This window comes from Lucilia cuprina, chromosome 3 (genome assembly GCF_022045245.1).
Source record: "Lucilia cuprina isolate Lc7/37 chromosome 3, ASM2204524v1, whole genome shotgun sequence".
In the NCBI taxonomy this organism is placed as follows: Eukaryota; Metazoa; Arthropoda; class Insecta; order Diptera; family Calliphoridae; genus Lucilia; species Lucilia cuprina.
The window spans coordinates 42,259,400-42,282,114 of record NC_060951.1 but is presented as its reverse complement, the minus strand read 5'-3'; the positions used below and the strand labels follow the sequence as shown (position 1 = coordinate 42,282,114).

Genomic DNA, 22,715 nt, shown 5'->3' with positions numbered 1-22,715 from the left:
ATGAAATTTATTTGTGTTCTTAAAAAAACTTAATATCTTATTTTTACAGATTGAAATGAAAATATTATGCATCGACTAGAAATGGAAATCTAAAGATAAATAATGGTCAATTTGATGCCAAATGACAGCCAAGCAAAACAGCTGACAAAAACAAAAATTTCTATTGTGAAAAAATCACCTCAAAGAAAACAGCAAGAACAAAATACAGCAGCAACAACAGAAAAGAAGAAAAGAAAAATACAATAATGTTTTATTAACGAGAAATCAAAAGTTATTAAAAAAAATCATAAATTTACTTTTCAAAACAATAACAACAACAAACGAAGAAATCATAAACAAAACAACATAAATACAAAAACAAACAGTTGATCCACCATACAAACAAACAAGCAAATAAACAAACTGTCAGACATAGAGACAGACAGACAGACGCATACAAGAAATTCCATTTCATACTCACACATACATAGGCTGAAGTGAAAAAGATCTTGTGGAATGTATGAGCATAAATTAGTTAAGAAAAACAAAGTATAATTACAAAATTACAATTGAATTGAGAGTGGAAATTGTAAGAAAAAGGAAGGAAAAGCCAATAACAAACAATTACAACGGCTGAGAGATGATGTTTACACGCGCCCAAGTGCGCAAACAAAAATCAAATGGTAGCAGTGGCTCGGGAGGCAGCAATCAACGTCAAAAACCCACACGCAGCCAACAGCAAAAACAGCAGGAACAACAACAATATGCTTATGATGTAAGTGAGCAAAACAAACTCTCTCTCTCTAGAAATAACTCGGAAATGTTCTATGAATTTATTTAATTTTCCCCTATTTTATTTATTTTATTTATAGAATCGCTACAAACCATCAAATTACCCAGCAGGTAGCAGTAATTCATCGGTAGTGGCCAGCAGCATTTGCAGCAGTAACATCAACAGCGGTACCGTACGTATACGTGAACGTGATCGGGATTGCAATTCTAGCACTGCCGATCGTAGCAGTGGTTATTATAGTGATCACTATAGCAGCAATAGTGCTTCTCTAGTGCCGCATCACAGTCGTTACTCTAGCTATGAATTGCCCCGCCAACATTCAAAAGAGGATTCATACTCACCGCATCGTCCTTATTTGGAAAGAAATGCCACGTATTTGGTTGATCGCAGAACTAGACCGCGCAGCATTACAAATCGTCGTGGTGCGATCAAGCATCAAAAGTAAATTTTCTTTTTTTTAAATTTTGAATAAAATAAATAAATGTTTTTACTTCTTTTACAGAACTCATGAAATCAATGGTCATCGTTTTGTGGCGAAATTTTTTCGCCAACCCACATTTTGTGCGTTTTGCAATCTATTCCTTTGGGGTTTTGGCAAACAGGGTTATCAGTGTATAAGTAAGTTTACAATACTTTTTGGAACATATCTGGCTTTATATATTTCCTTATGAAATATATATAAATATATAAAATCTTTTCTGTAATTTGCATTTTATTTTTTCTCAGAAAATCTTTTCAAAACAATTTGAAAGAGCTTTATAATAAAGCCTTTAAATGGCTATTATATAAAGATTTTTTTAAATTTTTTTTTAGAAAATCTTTTTATCTTATAATCTTCTAATGAACTTTTAGAATAAGCTTTTAAAGAGTTCACTCATAAAATATTTTAACATACTTTTCTAATTTTCTAAAAGGAGAAGCCAAATGGCTTCTTTAATAGAAAGGCCTTTTACAAAACTTTTAAAAGCTATTAGATAAAAAGCTTTATAAAGAGTCCATATATAACATTTTTTAAACTATTTGTTAAACGATCCTTTGAAAAAGCGTTTTAATAAAGCTTTTAAAAAACTATTACATAAATATGTTTAATAGTTTTATGAAGCTTTTTATATTTATTATTTTATTTATGCTATTCGGACATTTTAAATCTTTTTTAGAAAATCGTTTTAAAAAAGCTTTCAAAAATCTTTTTATGAAAGCTTTAAAAACTTTTTAACCTACTTTTCTAATTTTCTAAAAGGAAAAAGAAGAAGTTAAATGGCTTCTTTTATAGAAAAGCCTTTTAACAAAACTTTTAAAAGCTATTAGATAAATAGCTTTATAAAGAGTCCATAGATAACATATTTAACCTATTTGTAAAAAGATATATGAAAAAATACTTGAAATATTTATAAGTTCCTAAAATACCATTTAACTCCTTTTGTAGAAAAGCTTTCAATGAAACTTTCAAAAAGGTTTTAGATAAAGCTTTCAAATAGTTCATAAATATCATTTAAAGAGTTTTTTTTTATTTTCGAATATTATGGTTAGTTAAAAAGTAATTTTTTTGCTTAACACTTTTGTCAAACGCATTGAAAAGCTTTTTAAAGCTAAATACTTTAAATGGTTAGGAAACTTTTTAAAAAGCTTTCTTCTTAATAAGCGTTATATTTTTTCTACGAACAACATTATTATTTTGAAAAATTTTAAATAAAGCTTTTTAAAAGTTATTACATAAAGCTTTTTAAGAGTCTTAGCTACCGTTTTCGGAACTTTTTTATATTTTCACATATTTTCATTAAAGCTTAAAAGTAAACTTTATACTTTATGAACAATTTCATCGCTTTTCGAAAATCTTTTCAATAAAACTTTAAAAAAATGCTATTCATCACAGGTCGAACATTATTCCCCAATGATTCCTGCTAACGCCTGTATAAATGCTCTTTCAAAGCCTTTTTTCAAATATATCTTTTAATTTTAGAAATATTGTTAGCCGATTTCTTTATCTTAAAAATCTCAAAGGACTATGAAATTAAATTTAAAAGAATTCTTCTTTTTTCCAGCTTGCCAAACTGTCGTACACAAAAAATGCCATGAAAAACTCCTGGGCAAATGTTCCGGTTCCGTTTTCGATTCAGCAAGTACTATAGTGAGTCTAATATAACAACATCTATATAAAACTTAATACAAGTTTAATATTCACTTATTTTTTTTTTTTTTTTTTTGTAACAACAGCTGCTGCGTGAAAGATTTAAAATCGATATGCCACATCGTTTTAAGCCTCATACATTTATGTCACCGACCTTCTGTGATCATTGTGGTTCAATAATGGGTGGATTTTTTATACAAGGACTGAAATGTGAAGGTAAGTTTGAAAATGTTTCCATAATTATAAATAATATAAAAATTTTGTTTAAAAACATAGATTTTTTTATATGATGTAATGAATTAATTAAAATACACGTTGTTAATCGGTTTATACATATTATTTAATAATTATTTAAAATATAAAAAAAATCGTTAGGTGTTGCGGTTGATATAAATAAGTTTTTAAATTTGTATTTAAAATTATATATTTATGTATAGAAACATGTGTTGCCATCATTAGTTGGCAACACTTATGCAAACATTTAGCTAACTCAACAACCACTAGCAAGCGAAAAGATTACCAACTTTTGTATTAAAAAATTTAACCCTCAAATGAGTAATCAGGTATATTTGGTACTTTTTGAAAAATGTTTTAAACATTTGTATTTTTTCCACTAAAACTTTCATAAAACCTTATAACTTAAAAAACTCAAAATCGAGAATATTTTGTCCTTTTTTCAATTCGAATAATGGAAGAGAATATTTTTTTATATAAAACTTTTTCCGTTCAAAACATAGTTCGACGTTAGTCAGTTAATTAGATAGTTAGTTAGTTAGTTAGTTAGTTAGTTAGTTAGTTAGTTAGTTAGTTTGTTAGTTAGTTAGTTAGTTAGTTAGTTAGTTAGTTAGTTAGTTAGTTAGTTAGTTAGTTAGTTAGTTAGTTAGTTAGTTAGTTAGTTAGTTAGTTAGTTATTTAGTTAGTTAGTTAGTTAGTTAGTGTTAGTTATTCAACTATGTTATCTACTGTACATTCTTAAAGGTTGGAAAATTTTGAAATCAGCTGAATTAACAAACTTCTTCACGTTTTCCAATAGCTATCAATCCCACATTTCCTGATCTTAAATTTCCCCAAATATATTATAATTATATTGATTTCTTACTTAATATATAATATTACCTAACATTAAGTAAGAGCACGTGTGTTCACTATTAAAAATACTCATGAATGCATTGCATTTCTGTTTCAACCAAAAATCCCCCTTAAATTAAAACCATGACGTATGAGTAATGAAAAACTACAAAGAAATTCAAAATTAATTATACACACTTGTATTCTATAGAAATTCAGTTGCTAATGTCTAATGAAATCAAACATTTGATTGATTTAAAGCGAAAAACCACACGCCTCAACTAAAGGCAAATAAAAAAGGAAATAACAAAAAAAAAACGATATAAGAAAAAATTAATTACTTAAATCATTAAACCATTTCCTTATGTTAAAAAAAAAATACGAACAAATGTGACAAATAAAAAATAGTATTTTTAAATATAAAAATTCACACCTGATTAACTTATAATCTTATAAACGAAAAGTCATCAAGATGACACACAAAAGCGTTTTTTCTCACTGCCAAAAAATATACAAATATTAATGTAGCTGAAATTTTTATAAAATTTAAAATTAACATACACACACAATAAAATAATAAAGAACAAAAGATATACGCATAAACTTTTTTTGACAATAATTAAATTCTTTAAAGAAAAAGTTTTATATATATAAACTTAAAATATGCCTCTTGCTAGTACACAGACTGCAGTCGTACAAACGGACGTCAACTACTGCAGCTGAACGTAAATAATACGTAAGAGTTCAATGACATTGCTAGAATTTTTGTTTAAATAAAATTTATTTTCATTTTTAAAATTTTGCTGCATTTATAAAATTTAGTTTCTATAAAAATATTTTTTTATTTTAGAATTTAATTTTAAATTAAAGAAAAAAACAACAATATTATCGCCACCATAACTTCTTAATTAACACCTACATTTAGTGTTGCTAGCACTTCATACTCAAAAGATAGCTACGTTCTAATGCTCAAATTCATATTTTTAGCAAATTTCTTTTTTGTTTGAAATACCAGTGCATTTAATTTTTTTTTTTTTTTTTTGTTCTATGTCCTAGTTTCTTTTTTATACCTATGTATATGTATGAGCAGTAAGCTTTTCTACATAAGTTTTTATTTTTCATTTGTGAGTGATGTCTGTTTATAATTTCTTAAATCTGTCAGCATTATTTTTTTTTTGTTTCATTTGTTTTCCGTAGTGTTAAAATGATTCATTTTGTAGAAAACGCATTTATAATTAATAAAACATATACATGGGAACAAATACATGTATTTAATATGAGTTTATAATAAATGCACAGTGCTTTTAAGGGGACAAAATATGTATATGGTCCGCTGACTTATTAAATTGTAAGAAAATCAACTTTTCTTCAACTTGATCGAACATTTTCAATAAATCGCCAATTGATCTAGAGTTTTATATAAAATGTCGACCGAAAACTTTCTTTAATTAGAAAATATAAAAAGAGTTTTTTTATAAATTACACAAAAATACAGTTTTTTTTACTTAAAGCAAATTGATCGCGAAGTTTATATAATTAGAAAGTTAATCAATATCTTTTTAAAAATTTCAACTTGATCGCTAATTTTCTAAATATAGAAAACTAATCGAAATGTTTCTATAAAAGAAAAATTCATCGATTTTTTTTTTGTAGATAGAAAACTGTGCAATTTATTCATTTCCAAAAACATAATAATAAATTGTTTATGACTTTTTTCTAAAAAAACAATTGCACAAGATCTTTTTAAAAATAACAGTTTTTCTATGACAAGAAAATTGATCGAGAATTTTACATAAATCGAAAAATTTATTGAAATTATTCTTTAAATCGAAAAATTTATCGAAATTTGTTAAAAACTTTGATCGAGAGTTTTCTATAAATATAAAGAAATTTCTTTAAATAATGATTCAATAATTTTCTATAAATAGCAAACTTATCGAGATTATTCTTTAAATCGAAGCAGTGATCAATTTTTCTATAAAAAAGAAAATTTATCGAGAATTTTAATAAATATAAAATTGATCAAGAAATTTCTATAAATTATGGTTTGATTTTTTTTTTTTAAACAAATTTATCGAGATTTGACTGTAAACAGATAACTGTTCAAAATTTTTCTTATATATCGAAAAATTTATCGAAATTTTTCTTTTTAAAAGAAAATTGATAGAGAATTTTTTATAAATATAAAATTGAACAAGACATTTTTATAAATAATTTTTCGATAATTTTCTACAAATAGTAATTTTATAAAATTTTTTACAAAATCCAAAAAATTATCGAAATTTTATTAAAAATACAAAAAAAATTTCGAAAATTTAATTTATATTCTTAAAATGATCAATATTTTTCTATAAATTTAAAAGAAAAAATTTTGTAAAAATAAAAATGGTGGAGAGCTTAATACAAAATTGATCATTGATCATAATTTTATTAAAAAAGAATAAACAAAATTTTGTACAAATATAAAATTTATCAAGACACTTGCATAAATCAAAGATTTAAAAAAAAAGATCTTTAAATTAAAAAAATAGATATTTATATAAAAACAGCAATTTTCTAGAGATTTAATATAAAAAGAAAACTGATCTAGATTTTTCTTAGAATATAAACATTGATCACAAATTTGTAATTAAAAATTGCTGGAGATATTTTGTTAATAGAAAGCTAATCAATTGTTAAAAAAAAAATAAAATAGATTTTCCCGGATCGAAATCTAGATTTTTTTAATAAAAATAAAATTTTCCGATAATTTTAAATAGAAAAATTAAAAATTATCTCAATTTCATTGTAAATAGAAAGTTAATCCAAATTTTCCTATAAATAGGAAACTGATCAAGAATCTTCTTTAAATAGAAAATTTATATATATTTTTTTCATCCGTAAAACAAAACTTTAAAACCACTGTCTATGTACAATATGTTTATTTTCTTGGTGATTTGGTTGAATGGAAAGAACAGTCATAATAATCACCAGAACAACAACAAAATGGTCAAAACCAAGAATAACAAATCCACAGATGTTAAATTGGTTTATAGACTTTTAAAAATTTTGTGGATTCTCATTAATAATTTAATTTTATCTAACAACAAAAAAGTAAATAAATTACGATCACAAGAAAATTTCTATTTATGTTTTCTAGAAAAAAAATAAAATTAAAAGATAAATAATTTGTTAAAAAAAATATACAAAAAGTCATAGAACAGAGTCATGACCTTATATTAAGCATGAAAAAGTTACACGTATAGCTATTAACTAAAACCTAAACTCAATTACTAAATGACCAACATTAAATTATGTATTAACTAAACTTAATCTATACACTACTTGAACCCCTGCTTTCCCTCAGAGAAAAAAACCCATAAATATGTCACTTAAATATTTCCTTTAATATTATTTGTAACAATAAATAAATACACAATTTGAATTTTTTGTTGATTATAAAAATAAACTAAAAATATCTTAAAGACCGAAAAAAAATTGTAAAAAATTTTTACAGAGACCACTTAAATTGACGTAAATTGTCACAACAATAACGTGAAAAATGCAAGATTTAGTAGAAATAAAACTAAAATGAAAAACAAACAAATAATAGAAATTTGAAAACAATCTGTATATTTTGCATAAATAAAAAATTGAGAAATTTAAATAATTTTGTAATAAATAAATAAAAATCAGCAAATATAAATATGAACTAGACTACATGATCCTGAGTGAATGTGTGCTTTTGGGTGTTCTCTACTATAAAAACATAAATGTGTGGGTCTATTTTTTCGAATATAAATTACACATCAACTATATAAATAAACAAATCAATTGTTAAACAGAGTAAAAAGAACAACAACAACAAAACAATATTATTGTGCCAAAAAATCATTTATCATTAAATGTAAATATAACAACTACATAGCACAACAACAGCAGCAATGGCAAGAGATCACATTTTTTTCTTTTTGTAGACAAGAATTCTATCAAAAAATATTAAGAAATAATTACAATTAACTATTTTAAGATGAAAACCGATTTTAATTGACACTTTAAAAACAAAAACGGAATTTTTTTAGCAAATAAACAGACTATATATTAGACTATAGACTAGACTATTAACTAGACTATAGACTTTTTTAGCAAATAAACAGACTATATACTAGACTATAGACTAGACTATAGACTAGACTATAGACTAGACTATAGACTAGACTATAGACTAGACTATAGACTAGACTATAGACTAGACTATAGACTAGACTATAGACTAGACTATAGACTAGACTATAGACTAGACTATAGACTAGACTATAGACTAGACTATAGACTAGACTATAGACTAGACTATACACTAGACTATAGACTAGACTATAGACTAGACTATAGACTATTTTCAATAAATAAAGCAACAAAAATACCAAACATCTGAATTGCAGAGTACCATCGTCTATCCATCCGTAACCGATTCAATAATACAAACGAACCAAAAACTTACAAACATCAACATAGACAAGAAAAAAACATTTAATAATTTGATAAAATATATTAACATGACAATAAATGGTCAAACATAAACAACTAATTGATGGTTCAACGTCACTGCAAAATACTATATAGAGAAAATCTTCAAAAAAAATAAAAATAATTTCAGAACAAGATAAAAATATTTAAACACATATTAAAAAAACAACAAAACACTACCTGCACAATATATGTTTTAGTTTTTACTAATTCTACATTTAAATGATCAACCAACACCTTCCGCATGACTTTCATAATAATGATGAAGATCTTAAATATGATGATGATGATCAAATAGAACTTTTCTTTAAAATTCTCATAATTAAAGAGATTTTCAAATGAAAAACAATCATAAGCAAATATATTCGGGAAAAAATAACAAAAATATTTAGATTCTCTAAAATTCTTACTGATTCTCTAAAAACTCATTTTAAATACAAACAAAAAGAAATATTTTGTTTTAAAATGAGCAGCAAGCAACAAGAACATTTTTCGCAATGCGAGTAAAAAAATGGAAATATTTTTTGTTTTATTTTCTTGAATTTTTGCCTATTTTTCATTTTAAATGTCGTATGAGCAGATTTTCTGTTAAAACTCTCTCTATATTTGAAATTTTGTTTTAGAAGTGAGCAAGAAAAAAAAAATGATTTCGTACAAAAATATTTTTGCAGTATATTTTTATGAAGAAAAACATTTTTTTCAGACCGAAAATAGTGAAAGAAATTTTTCACACAAAAATTTTGTCTCAGTTATTGCGGTGGTTTCTTAAATGACGGTTCGTTTTCTAAAATATTAAAAAAAAGAAGAAAAATATTTAAAAAGTATTTAAAAAAAAATATAATATAAAAGAATTTATTGTTAAGAAAATATTATATATTAACTTAGAAAGAAAAAAAGTAATAAAATTCTAATTAAAAAATTTAATGATTTTTTTGTTAAGTGCAAATAGTTTTAAAAGGCAACAGCGAAGTGATCTTTAATAGCAAAGTAACCAATTCTTCTAGAACTTCTTAAGTAAACTCTTACGTCATGTTCTTTTCATTTTGGAATTTCTTTTGAAAAAATTTTAAAGATTTGTACACCTGTATTGTGTTTATTTTTAAAAAAGAACATATTAACAAATTAATAAAAATATTAATTTATTAAAAATTTGTCTTAAGACAAAATTTTAAACACAAATTCAATGTCATTTTCAATTTAAAATTATATATTTTTGTTAAAAAAATAAGAGAAGAACCTGCGACATATTTATTTCAATTTTAGTTGTCATCATAAATAATTATTATCTGATTGGCATGTGATTTTATTATTTCCACCATTTTCTAGAGAAAAGAAATATTTTTTTAAATAATTTTCGTAAATGAACTTTAAACTTTTGGCTAAGAATATATTTCAATATTTAGTATTGTACTTCTTCTTATATACCAAGAGATAAACTTTAAAAACTCTGACTAATATATGAGGAGTTTTGATATTTTTTAATTAAATAAAAAACCGTCAGAAATTCTCTTATTTTATTCTATTTACTTACTAGAAAATGTATAAACCTTATTTGAACTAAATGTGATGTGATATTTTGATAGTAGTTTCGGAAAAAAGTGGAAATTTCCACTTTTGTTTCTATACAACTGATTCAGTTTTCATAATTATTTATCAAAGGTTTATGAAACAAATTTTCATACTAATTTCGATCAATAAACATAGATTTAAATAAGACCCTAAATGAATAAACTCCAACACGAGTATTCTCGAAAGAAATCTTTGCAGAAAAATTTTAATAAAATGAATAAACTAGAAATAATTTGTAGAAAAAGAATCACAATTACATATCTAGTGTGATATTTATATTTAATGTCAATCTTGGGATGAAGTCCAATCCTAATTGAGATTCTCAATAAGATCTAGAATTAACTACACAGGCTTGTTATAGGAGCAAAATTTTACTTTTGATTTATTCAATTTGTTGTCATTTGACAACGTAGTATTGTCATTTGACAACGTATTGCTGTCATTTTGATAACATATTATTATTATTTTGAAAAAGGTATTGTTTTAATTTTATCAATCTATTGTAATTTTAGCAACTTATTGTTGTCGTTTTCACGACAGTTTAATCTCTCGGCTCTCACGTTGGTTTAATTAATATCTTGCAGAAGAAAGGAAAGGGAAGGGGCTTACAGGACTCTATTGACTTTTAGAAAGAATTCAATTACGCTTTTAACGGGTATAATAAATCAACTGTACCATATTACACATTTCGAAAGGTATAGACTAAACATGTTATAGCTATTGTAGAAGTTGTTTGGATGAAGAATAGGAAAAATCAGTACGACACCTTCTATGTGACTACCTTACAAGAGAACAGTCTACTTTATCTTGGCAGATCTCTTTTCCATTATCTATCTTATCTGCATGTCTTAGAGATGCGTCAGTAATAAATATAATCAGATTTATTAAAAGTATTGGCTCGTTCTTACGGAGGCCAGAGATACCGCATAATCAAGGAAATCGGGGAGCGAAACAATTCTCCCTTTTGTATAAACTCCCAGCATATGACAATGACGAACCACAATAGGTAAAAAATCCTGGCATTTCGATTGATTGGCTCACAAAAGTAAATTCTTTTAGTTTTATTTAAATTATAAATATTTCATATGAAAAGTTCACTTAACATTTTACAAGTTGGTCATATTATTTTAGTACATGTCAATGGTTAAATTCAATTTTAAAATTAGTCGTTTGTGGATCTTAAGGTCCAAACAAAATCATTGCTTAGGACCATATATATTTTAAATGTTTGAGAAATTGTTCCTCTACCAGTCCAAAGTAAAGGACTTTTTTTGAGAATTAATCTGTGAAGGGACTAAGGAAGAGTCAAAAATCTTTAAAGTAATTTCGTATAAATGTAAAGAGAAAAAAATACAAATACAAGATATTTGTTTGAGATCTCCGCTACCTTCAAATGTTTTAACTTTAAAAGAAGAACCCTATTGATTTTTTTTGAAATTTAAAAGAAAAGTTCTTTTTGTCACCAATAGTTTCAACAACACAACATGAATTTTGAATTCGTATACTGACCCCCCCCCATAATAGTTTTTTATACAATGTTTTTGTAAAATTTTTTTCATATAATTTTTTTTAATTTATTTCTTTAAATTTCATTTAAAAAACAACAAAATTCTTCTTTTTTTATAAACATATTCATGACTAATCTGTCAAATATTGAAACATACACATATTTTGTTGAATTTTTTTGCTTTTTTTTGTGATAGCTTTCTTGGCAACAATTCATGAAATGTTGTTTTCATTTAGTTGACAATGTTGCAATACACATCTGCTGTAAACTTTTATGCTAATAATAATATTTTGTCTCTCTGTTATAAACAGCTAATGTAAATAGTTTTACAAGATCACCTGTAGCATAAAATATGAAAACAAAATAAAAATATTGGAATTAAAAAAAAATAAAAATTATTATTAGTTTATAAATGGTGGCCAGTTTAAGTAAACAAAACTTTGTAGTTTCTCATTGCAAAGTGCAGAGATAATTCCTATTCAGATAAGAATATTTTACTTAGAAAGTAACAAGTCCGCCTATCCATTATTTATGCGTCCGTCCATCCATCTTTCCTGAGGTTGCTCATATCAATGTTCTTTTGTAATATTTTTAAAAATATATGTGATGATTTAGTGCTGATGCCTTGTAAAATGGTATTTTAATAATTCAATTCCAATTTAATATCAGTCGTGATAGTGTGAGTTTATTCTATCTGGTATTCGAAACTGGCCTTTCAATTCTACGTCTAATTGTCTATTTATCTGTCTGTCAAGCTATTTTTTGCCCTCTTGTCTGTCTGTCTTTCTATCTATCTGTCTGTTATAAATTTATAAAACTTACGCTACATCAATCACCATGCTGTAAAATTAATTATGTTTTCAACGCCTTAATAATTAACTCAAAAATATTTCACTTAATTATTTTATTTCTCTGCACAAAACCATTAACCGGCACCTGAAAAAAATTCAATTAAAAATTTCTTTCCAAAAAAAAAAATTATTTGCACCAACAAAATAAAAATCATTAAATTTGTAGTTAGTGTGAGACATAAACACTAATTAAGAAAATTCTTTACACACTAACGGAAATATTCAATAGAATTTAAAAGCGGAACACAATTTTTATTTTAATAGACCTTCAGAAATACGAACAAAAAAAGATTTCGAAATAAAATAATATTAACAAAAAATCATGTTAATAAAATAAATAGAGAAAAACATCTAATAAATATTGCATAATTTTTGTTCGAGGTGAAAAAAACAACTAAATAGAAAATAACTTATAAAATTATTTGTTTGAAAAAAAAAAACGCGACGTAATCAGAAACGGTGGACAAAACAAAAACGTGTGAGTGTGTCGTCCTCTGTCTCGACGTAAAAGTGAAAACGTCAACATACAAATCGTACAACGGAATGTTTAATGAAATCAAAAGTGTTTGAGTGGAACATACAGTTTTTCTTTAAAAAAAATTCGAAATGTGTTTATAAAAATAAAGTGTCATTTGCTAAATTTAAAGCTAAATCCTTTTAATTTTACATATTCCCAACGATAAATCTTTAAATAAATATCTTTTTTTTATATTTTAGTTAAAAAAAGTTTTGAAAATTTTGTTTAAAATAATGTTAAAACCCAAGAAAAACAAACAACATCAGTCGCACAAATTGTTTAAAAATAAATTATGAAACAAATTGTTTGAAAATTTTAAATAATAATTAAAATAACATTTGCTAAGTAAACAAATTAAAAAAAAACAAAACAATTAAAATTTTTAAGTGTAAAACAGCAACAAAAATAAACTAAACCAATATGCCTTTATACACCGATTCGAATTATTACTATAGTGGTGGCAGTAGCCAGCTGTATTCACCTTATTATCCGGGCTCCTCCAGTGCCCCAACCACTTCATCGAGTATCTACAATCCCTACTCGTCCACCTATAATCGTGCAATAGCTGGTTCTTATGTAGTGCCAATATCCACACCACGCACCTCTAGCTATACTTCCACTCATGGCCTTTCATCGTCTCGCTATCAACCTAAACTATCAACTATCACAGAAACTTCACCTTTAATAAGTGCTGCTAGGCATACTACTCTCATGCCCTTAACTCGTATTCAATCGCCGAAATATACCAGCTACTCAACACCCACACCAGTACATACCCCTAAATATATACCTCCTAGACCCATACTCATCAATACCGCCGATATAGATGTTTCGGCAAATAGATATCGCAAACGTAAAGAAGAAACTTTAAGGCAGGCTCAACGAGAATCAGAGTACACCTCTCCTACTTCTTCTATAAAAAGACGCAATAGTGCTGAACGTAGAGCTCAAGAACAACAAGAGGAAGAACGAGTTCGCAACGAAATAGCTGCCCGCCAAGCCGCAGAAAGTAAAAAAGAGGCCAGTCCCGAAAAACATATAAATCGTTCGACCATTAAGCGTAATCGTGCTGTGGTACGCTTATCCACCATAAGATCGAGAAGTAAAGAACGTAATAAAAATAAAAGTGATGATTCGTCACCGGAACCAGAGAAGAAATTCAGAGATCTACCCACATACGAGCCTCCTGAAGAGATTCCTTTGAAATGGCGTGAAAAATTGGCTGATGATTTGGCTGCCATGCCGGTTTATCCCAATAAGAAGTCTCCGGGTGATGTTTTAAGAGAGAAATACCTAATACAAGACTCTAAAGATGATGAGGACTATGCTGCCCAGTGCAGAGCTCAGAGAATGGCAGCTGGTCTGCCTAAAGAGACCATAGAACAGGTTATTGTAGAGTTAGATCCTTTACATCATACAGTTAGGCGTCTGAGCATACCTCAATGTCCCACTTTTCATGATATTTGTGAGGATATTTCATCGGATAAAATAGATGATGATCTTAATGCTGGTGCCTTAAGGAGAAGGGCTTCCATTATCCAGTGTCAAGAACAGGAATTGCTTAATGAATTACAAAAGTCAGCCTCTGGTACTTTTCAAATGATAACCATGGAACGTCGTGGCAGTCATGATAGTGTGGATGAAATTCCTCACAAAAGACACTCGAAACGATCTACGAAAAAAGGCAAGAAAATAAGAACCAAGATAACTGCCATTGTTGATGTGGAAAATGCTCCTCCTTTGGGTACTATTCTACAGGAAAGAGAAGAGGAATTTGATACGGCAAAAATACCTAGACCAAAGTTTACTGTTAACGTGGAGTCCGTAGAAGAGCATCACGAAATTCATAAGGTATTCAAATTACCCAAAAAGAAGAGCGTAAAGAGAGTGCCAAAAGTTAAGCAGCAAGAACTACCAGAGGGTTTTATGTCTTCATTGCCCAAACCTCAAAGTTCTCCTAAGAAAAAGTTTGTTAAGCCAACAGCAGAAATCTTCACCTTTGATGAGAAAGCTATTGAGCAGGCTAGTCAGAATAAGGCCGTTGAAAAGGTAGCTAATACTGACGCAAAGACACCTGGTACTCCCACCAAAATAACAGAGAAAAACGATATTGCCAAACCTACAAAAACCGTGGATGGAAAAGATGGCAAAGACTTGGCCACCAAAACATTGCTTAAGGAAGCCACAGTTGAGGAAAAGAAATCTTCAGCTAAATCTTTAACAACTTCACAATCATTGGACGGGGGAGACAAACCAGCTTTGGCTAAAACTTTGGAAAAGTCAAACTCTATCAATGTTGAACTCAAGACACCAACTTCTCCTAAAACTCAATTTAAAAATGAGGAAACTTCACCACTTACAACAACAACCAAAAAGGAACCACCAAAACCTTTAGAAAAATCATCTTCCATCAACATTGAACTAAAGGCTCCCACATCTCCAAAAACTCTAATAAACAAAGACCCAACTCCACCTGCAACACCAAAGACTCCCAAAGAACTTGCAAAATCAGAGGAGTTAATAACACCAAAAGCTTCCAAAGATTTTGGAAAACCAGAGCAGTTAACTGCCCTAAAAGCTTCAAAAGAACTTGCGAAAACGGAGGAGCCTACAACTCCAAAAACTACTAAAGAACTTGCAAAATCAGTGGAATCAAAACCATCACCCAAAACTCTTAAAACGTCAGTATCCGTGGATAGTGTCACAAAAACAAATAAGATTTTGGAGAAAACCAACTCTATTAACATAGAACTTAAATCTCCATTAGCGACCACTAAAAAAGAGGAAGACAAGAAAGTCTTAAAAACTTCACAATCCCTAGATAATGAACCAAAGCCCAAACTAGCCAAAACTTTGGAGAAATCTAACTCAATAAACATAGAACTGAAAACACCCACCACACCCAAAACTCCTTTTGCAGAAACTATCAAAGAGGAACCTACAGAAGTAAAAGTAGCCACACCCAAACCTATTAAGAAATCTGTAATGAAATCCGACAGTGGAGAAGATTTCTGGGCACAAATTGGTTCACGGGAGACCATGTACATGAATAAACGCAAGAAAGAAATAGTCGAGTCACAATGGAAAAAACGAGAGGATTTATTGGAGAGTACCAAGGAGGAAGATGTAAAGAATATACAAGAAATTAAAACTTTAGTAACTTCACAAAAGATAGAAGCTTTAAAGAAGGCGGATGAGGAACAACAGAATTCAAAGGGTTTAGTAAGCAGATCCAATTCCAATGAATCTGCATTGAAAAAGAAATCACCCATTAAAGCTAAGGAAGATAACTTTACAGAAGAGGAAAAAGGTAAAAAGAAGATATCGCCCCTTAAGAAAAAATCCCCCAAGGAGGAGGAAAATAAAGCTCCTGCAACGCCCAAGGATTTGAAATCTGTTGAGGCTAAAATTAAAACAAATGATAAATTGGAAAATGCAAAGATACCAGTGGTTACAAAAGTTTCTAAAGAAACAGCATTATCACCATCATCATCATCATCGCCAACCTCATCATCAACTTCGCCAGTCACGAAGACTTCTACAACGACGTCGCCAAAAATAACCGGGCAGCAAGCCAAGTCACCTGAACAACAAGAGCAAGCGGAGCAAAACAAATTCTTCCCAACGTCCACAACAACGACAGCCAAAAACAATAATAACAAAAATGAAATAGACATTAATAAAAAACCAACAACAGCAACAAATGAAAAACAACTGTTGGCAAAAACATTTACTTTGCCCACGGAAAACACAAATACAAAACTTACTTCGACTACGTCAGCAGCCAGCAGCGTAGCAGAGGCAACAACCACAAAACAACCGGAAACAAAAGAAAATAAAAAAAACACAACTACAGCAACAGCAGAGGCGAATAACGCCGTCACCAAACCAAAAACCACTGACACAGACAACAAATCCGTATTAGCCGGCAAAAAACAAGCAGCTGATAAGAAATCACCCAACAAAACAAAAGCCACGACATCACCCAGCAGCACCATTAATGCTGATCAATTCATAGCCAAGGCACCAGCCAAAACAACTACATCACCGGTCAAAAAACCTAAAACAACAGTAGTATCACCAACCAAGACGTCATCAGATAATGCACCCACTAAAAATACGCCTGATAAGAACAAAACTACAACTACGACGACCTCTACAAACCAAACAAATACCGTCGCAGTATCGGCACCAGCTACAACCACAACCATTAAGACAACAACGAAAACTGATGACAACCAACAAATTTGCAACAAAATCAAAGACAACAAAAACAATGAAAACGATGATAACAACAACAACGATAAAGAGAGCAGCAGCACATGCGGCAGCAATTTATCAAAGTTCGCAACAGTATCGAATTTGGCACAGTGTTTACACGACGTTGACGCCGATCTAGCTGACTATTTGCCATCGTCCGCGGAAATCAGTGAGAACGAAGAAGATTATAAAACAGACGATAGTGATTTTGATTATTCCAGTATAGACGGTTGGGAAAAATTAACGCCCAGCATGAAGAAAAAAGTGAAACAACGTCGTCGCAAAGAAAAACAAGCCGAACAGGCACGTTTCGATCCACAAAAGAAAGTTAAAATCGATACAACGCGTAAATTATACGTTAAAGAAGAAGCACCGCGTTATCCTTTAGTCGCGACACCGCGTCCTCTATGGAAAAAAGAAAAAATCATCTATCCCGATGAAGATTCGGAAGATGAAAGTGATAGTGAAGAAAGTGGCTCCACCGAGGAGACCGAAGATAGTGATGAATGTACCACCTCCGAAGAGTATGAGGATGAATTGAATCCCTCTTCCTCTGGTGGCGGAGGTGTAAAAAGTGGTAGTGGTGATAATACAGATCCAAATAAAGAAAATTCTTCTATAATACGCATGAGTACCTGTAGCAATGATTCTGGTTTTGAGGGTGGTACAGCACCTTCAAGTCCTAAAAAAATGTTAGGTGAGTGTTAAAGAATGAAATTTCATTTCAAAATTCCACAAATAGTGATCACTTATTTTCTTTTGGAAAACTATGTACATATGTATAAAGGGTTTCCCTTTTTCTCTCGTTAAAACAAAAGACGACAAAGATTTTCTATGAAAATGCGTTGTTAAATTAAAAAAAAAATCAACAAAACAAATTTTAAAAATATTTATTTAACTAAAGCCAGAGGGACAGACATTTCGTTTAGATTATTTTTGTATATGAGAACATCATGGTTGCCTGAGGTTTTTTGGCAAAACAATTGTTTAATTTTTCTTCTTTTCTTCTTCTGCGTTTGAATTTTAGATACATTTATATAAAAAAAAGAAATTTATACTAAGAAAATTTTATATACTTTTTGTTTGAATTTTTTGTTTATATGTTTTAATAGTCTAAATTTGTATATAAATAAATCAATTTATTTTATTATATATTCCATTATAATATGGAATATCTTTATTTTGGCCATTTTATCACTTATAATATGTGGTTAAATCCACAGGAAATCACAAAATTTTGAACCATTAAATACACACTTTGTTTATAACATTTAGGTTTTTATGAAATTATTTATTTTAATTTATTTCGATTTTTCAAGTAAAATCTTTTATTCAAATTTTAATCAAATTTTAATTAAATACTATGTAAGAACACTAGATTCTGATTTGATGTCACACTTAGCTGATTTTTATAATATTGAGAATATTTCATATTAAGGTCATTGTATATGCATAATACTGAAAGTGAGAGCTCAAAAAAGCCTAATACCTTGTCAAGAGGTTGTGCAATTTACATGAATTTTTCTTCTAGGTAGAGGTCAAATAATATTTAAATAAAAACCTAGAAATAACAAGGTTTCAATAACAATTGCAAGAAATCCATATTAATCTTGTAATAATTGAGTATAAAAAAAGTTTGCATTTGAAATTTAAGTATTAATTGTACATAAAATAAGTATAATCGGTAATGGTTAGACATACTTAAACCGCAGCACATAAAAAGGTCATAAATTTCGATTTGAGAAACATCAAAGGAGTACAAATTGAGTGACGAAAAAATACCATTTACAGATTTTTATAATTTTTAGTTTCTAGCTGTAAAATTATCTGAAAGATTCAAAAGGCTTCAGTTGAATTACAAAAAGTTATCTTTTATAGATTTTCATTTCAAAAGAATTCTATATTGTGATTTTCCAGCAAAAATAAAACAAAGTACTTCCAAAAAAATAACATTTATCACTACTTCAAAAGTAGCAATTAGTGAATTTTTTACCTTCTGTGAATATTTAATGACTTCCGAAGAAGCGAAAATAGTTTTATTTTTTCTATGCTGAATATATATTTTTGTTCTTACTTTTTTATGAGATAACAAGTATGAATGTATAGTCCGACATTGCCGACTATATGATACCCTACACCAGTCAGTATGTTAAAAAAGTGGATAATTTTAAAAAATAAAACATTTAATTTGTTCTTTGAAAAAAAGGGATTTTCCACAAGAGGGCTCATAGGGGAGTAAGGGTAAATATGGGTCTATCCTTATAAATTTTGGTAGAGAAATTCACGTCTACTTTCAAGTTATTTATATAGATTTTAATCGTTTTATTAGAAATTATAAGTGGATTTTGACCTTTAAGTAATTTTTTGAAGGGGAGTTTGTATGGGGGCTGGGGTCAAATGAAGCCCGATCATTACAAAAATCGGTAGTGTCATTTAAAGTTCTATAAAACTTTTTGTTTTGTCGACTTTTGTTGACATAATAGATCATTTAAATTAATTATAAGCCCAAAGGCTCTATTTGGGGGGTACGGTTGTATGGGGGCAAATCGAAATAATGGACCGATTTTAACCATTTTCAATATGCTTCGGCCAAATTTCATCCAATTATCTTGAAAATTGCCAGCCAACCAGACGGACTGACGGACATGGCTTTATCGACTCAAAAAAATGATTATAAGCCGATTGGTATACTTAAAGGTGGGTATAGGACGAATATTTTTATATGTTACACATCAGCACAAACCCAATATACCCTCCCCACTAAAGTGGTGCAGGGTATAATTATTTAAGTCAAATTAGTTCTATTTTATAATAATTTCTCTTCCGAATAACTTCTAAAAAATTAGCATAAAAATGACTTCTTGAGAATGATTTCAGAAGTAGTGAATTTATAATTAAATAAAAGGGATATCCCTATGACAAGGCTGTGTTTAAATCATCACTTCTTCAGATCTTTTTTAGTGCTTCCATGGAGTAAATTCCACTGCTTTTTTGCTCCTTTGGAAGTTATTTAGGTTCACCTTAAAAATACTTAAGCACTATTTTATCGTGAAAATTGTGTTTGTTAATTTTTAAATAATTTTAAAAAAGAAGCTAAAACATTACGTTAACAGCCTGGATCCTTCGTTTTTTGTGTCAGATCAGATTGATCAAATAAATTTTCACTTCATGACTAAAGATGAGATCTTAAACTAGGGAAATGCTAAAAGTAATAAACTTACTTGTATTGTATGCAAGAAATAGAGTAGAAAACTCAGAAAAGAATTATTTATAAAAAAATTATTATTTTTTACATGATCACCACCTTATTGTTATTTTACTTCAATTGTTTTCATGAAAATTTATATTATCGATCAATTTTGTTAATCGATCGTGAAATTATATATGAGAAATCATAAGAAATATCTTGAAGAAAAAAACGCATGATCAAAGATCATCAATCACGTAAATATATATATGTTTCTCTCTAGTTAGTGAAGCCTATATACATAGAATAAAAAGAGTTCTAAGTGTCATGAGATGACCGAAACCATCGATTTGTTAAAATCAAAATTTGTTAATATCTTGAACCAAATTGAATTTAAAGAAATTTAACATTTAATTTTATATAAATGAAGACAATGACTTTTCATAATTATTAGAGAAAAAACCATAACAGCAATTACATTAGTCACTATCTGAGGCAATTAATTAACTATTAAATCAAATACATATATAAATGTATATTACAAGCTTTTTGGCAAAATGTTCTCAAAATTAATTGACCATAATTTGGCAGAAAAAAAAAACTATAAATATACATATATTAAAAAGATTAATTTTAAAAATCACTTAACTAACTTGGTAGACTATTAATAAAAAACAAACTAAATTTTAAAAACATTTCTTTATAAAGTAATTTTTGGCAAACAACAACAAAATCCATAAATTATCTAATAAAATTATCTAATACGTACAGTTGTTCGTAACACTTTTAAAGCAAAAATTTACACCTCCACAGATAAATACTTTGAAATTTTGTAAAAAAAAAATTGAAATGCAAAATTATTTATAAATACAAACGCCATTTGAAACCACTTGATTTCCTAGTTGTCAAAAATATAAAAAATAAATTTTTAAAAAGTGCATTTAAAATGCAACAGATGAAGATAAAAATATACAAGGTATACTGTACATAAATATTAGGCTGCTAAAAAATTATACATTTTTTAAAGAATTAAAAATTTTTCATTATATTTTGATGTTCCTAAGAAAATTTTTAAATATTTAAAAAAATTAAAATTTAGCATTATTTTTTAAAGTTCCCTAGAGCCACCCTAATGTACATACATATGTCTAAATTTCTATAACTAAGAGGCGAATGTTTATAATGCAAATGTTGCATGTAATACAACTGACCGTATGCGTAACGTGTCATAAAATGTATATGAATATAGAAACAAAATAAAAGAAAAAAAAAAATTTATTTTAAAAAATATAAGCTGCAAATGTAAAAAGAATTTTTAGGCAAAATAAAAATAACAAAAAGTATTTTTATTTTAAGAATGTGAACTCATTGCAGTTTATGAAATTTATTGTGGGCAATTTATTTAAACAGCAAAACAATTAAGAGATATTAGTTTATTGTACTCTAGACAACACTTAAAAAACTTAAAATAACTCATTCACATATCCATGGAAAAGAAATTACCAATTATTTTCAAAGCAAATTAATAAAACCAATTCATTTTTGCAAAGTGTAATTGAATTTTTATTAATGGTTTTTAAAGTTCTCGCATTAAAATTGAATTAATTTTATAAGAAGATTCTTCTAAGATTTGATTTAGTAAAAAGCAAGAAGGTTTTTACTAAAGACAAACTTTGTCTCTAAAAAATTTATAAAAAACTTTTCTTTTAAACAAATTTTCTAAAAATTTGTAATATAAAAAGCATTTTTTTCTAAACATAAGACTTTTTCTCGGTAAAGCTTACAAAAAGCTTTTTAACATATTTTTTTTTTACAAAATTAATCTCTGAAAATTTCAAATAATTTACTCTTAAAGTTCATCTTAGAACATTTTCATAATGGTGAAAATGTTCTATCGGTTTCATTATCTAAAAAAATAGTTTTTTCTCTAAACAAAAGACGGGATTTCTCTGAGAAAGTTTTAAGAAAAAGTTTTTTTTTTTGAAAAAAAAGTATTTAAATTTACTACCTTTTAAAAAGTCTTTTGTTCAAAACATTACCTCTTTTGCTTTAATAAATAGAGTTAACATAAAGCTTTTGATGTGAAAATAATTTAATTAAATTAAATGGATTTTCTCGAAAATAAAGCTTTTTTTCTTTAAAGCTTAAAGAAGAGCTTATTTTGTGAAGGGGAAATGTAGCTTTTCTGATAAAATATTTCCACTGATCTAACATAATTTTCAAAGAGCAAGAGATGGTTCAAACGTGGTGATTTTATCAACTAAAAAGAATTCCATTTGATCCGTATTGGTCTATAAACAGAGACAGAGATTTTTTCTCGATTAATGCTTTTTCAGGATCTCTTCACTCA

The 22,715-nt window shown here is 28.0% G+C and overlaps 1 protein-coding gene across 3 annotated transcripts in view; it reads left to right on the top strand.

The window, feature by feature from the left end:
• The first annotated feature begins 301 nt into the window (after positions 1–301).
• Positions 302–22,715, top strand: part of LOC111686565 (putative protein kinase C delta type homolog) — a 34,365-nt gene continuing 11,951 nt past the window's right edge. Inside the window, exons 1-5 of one of the 3 annotated variants that reach the window (XM_023448932.2) lie at positions 302–754; positions 852–1,213; positions 1,275–1,390; positions 2,815–2,900; positions 2,987–3,116. In XM_023448932.2, coding sequence (XP_023304700.1) covers positions 620–754; positions 852–1,213; positions 1,275–1,390; positions 2,815–2,900; positions 2,987–3,116 — 829 coding nt within the window. In that variant the 5' untranslated portion in view covers positions 302–619. Of the gene's footprint in view, positions 755–851; positions 1,214–1,274; positions 1,391–2,814; positions 2,901–2,986; positions 3,117–13,218; positions 17,876–22,715 lie in introns of those variants that run through there. The other 2 variants (XM_046947710.1, XM_023448931.2) reach the window with 2 other exon arrangements.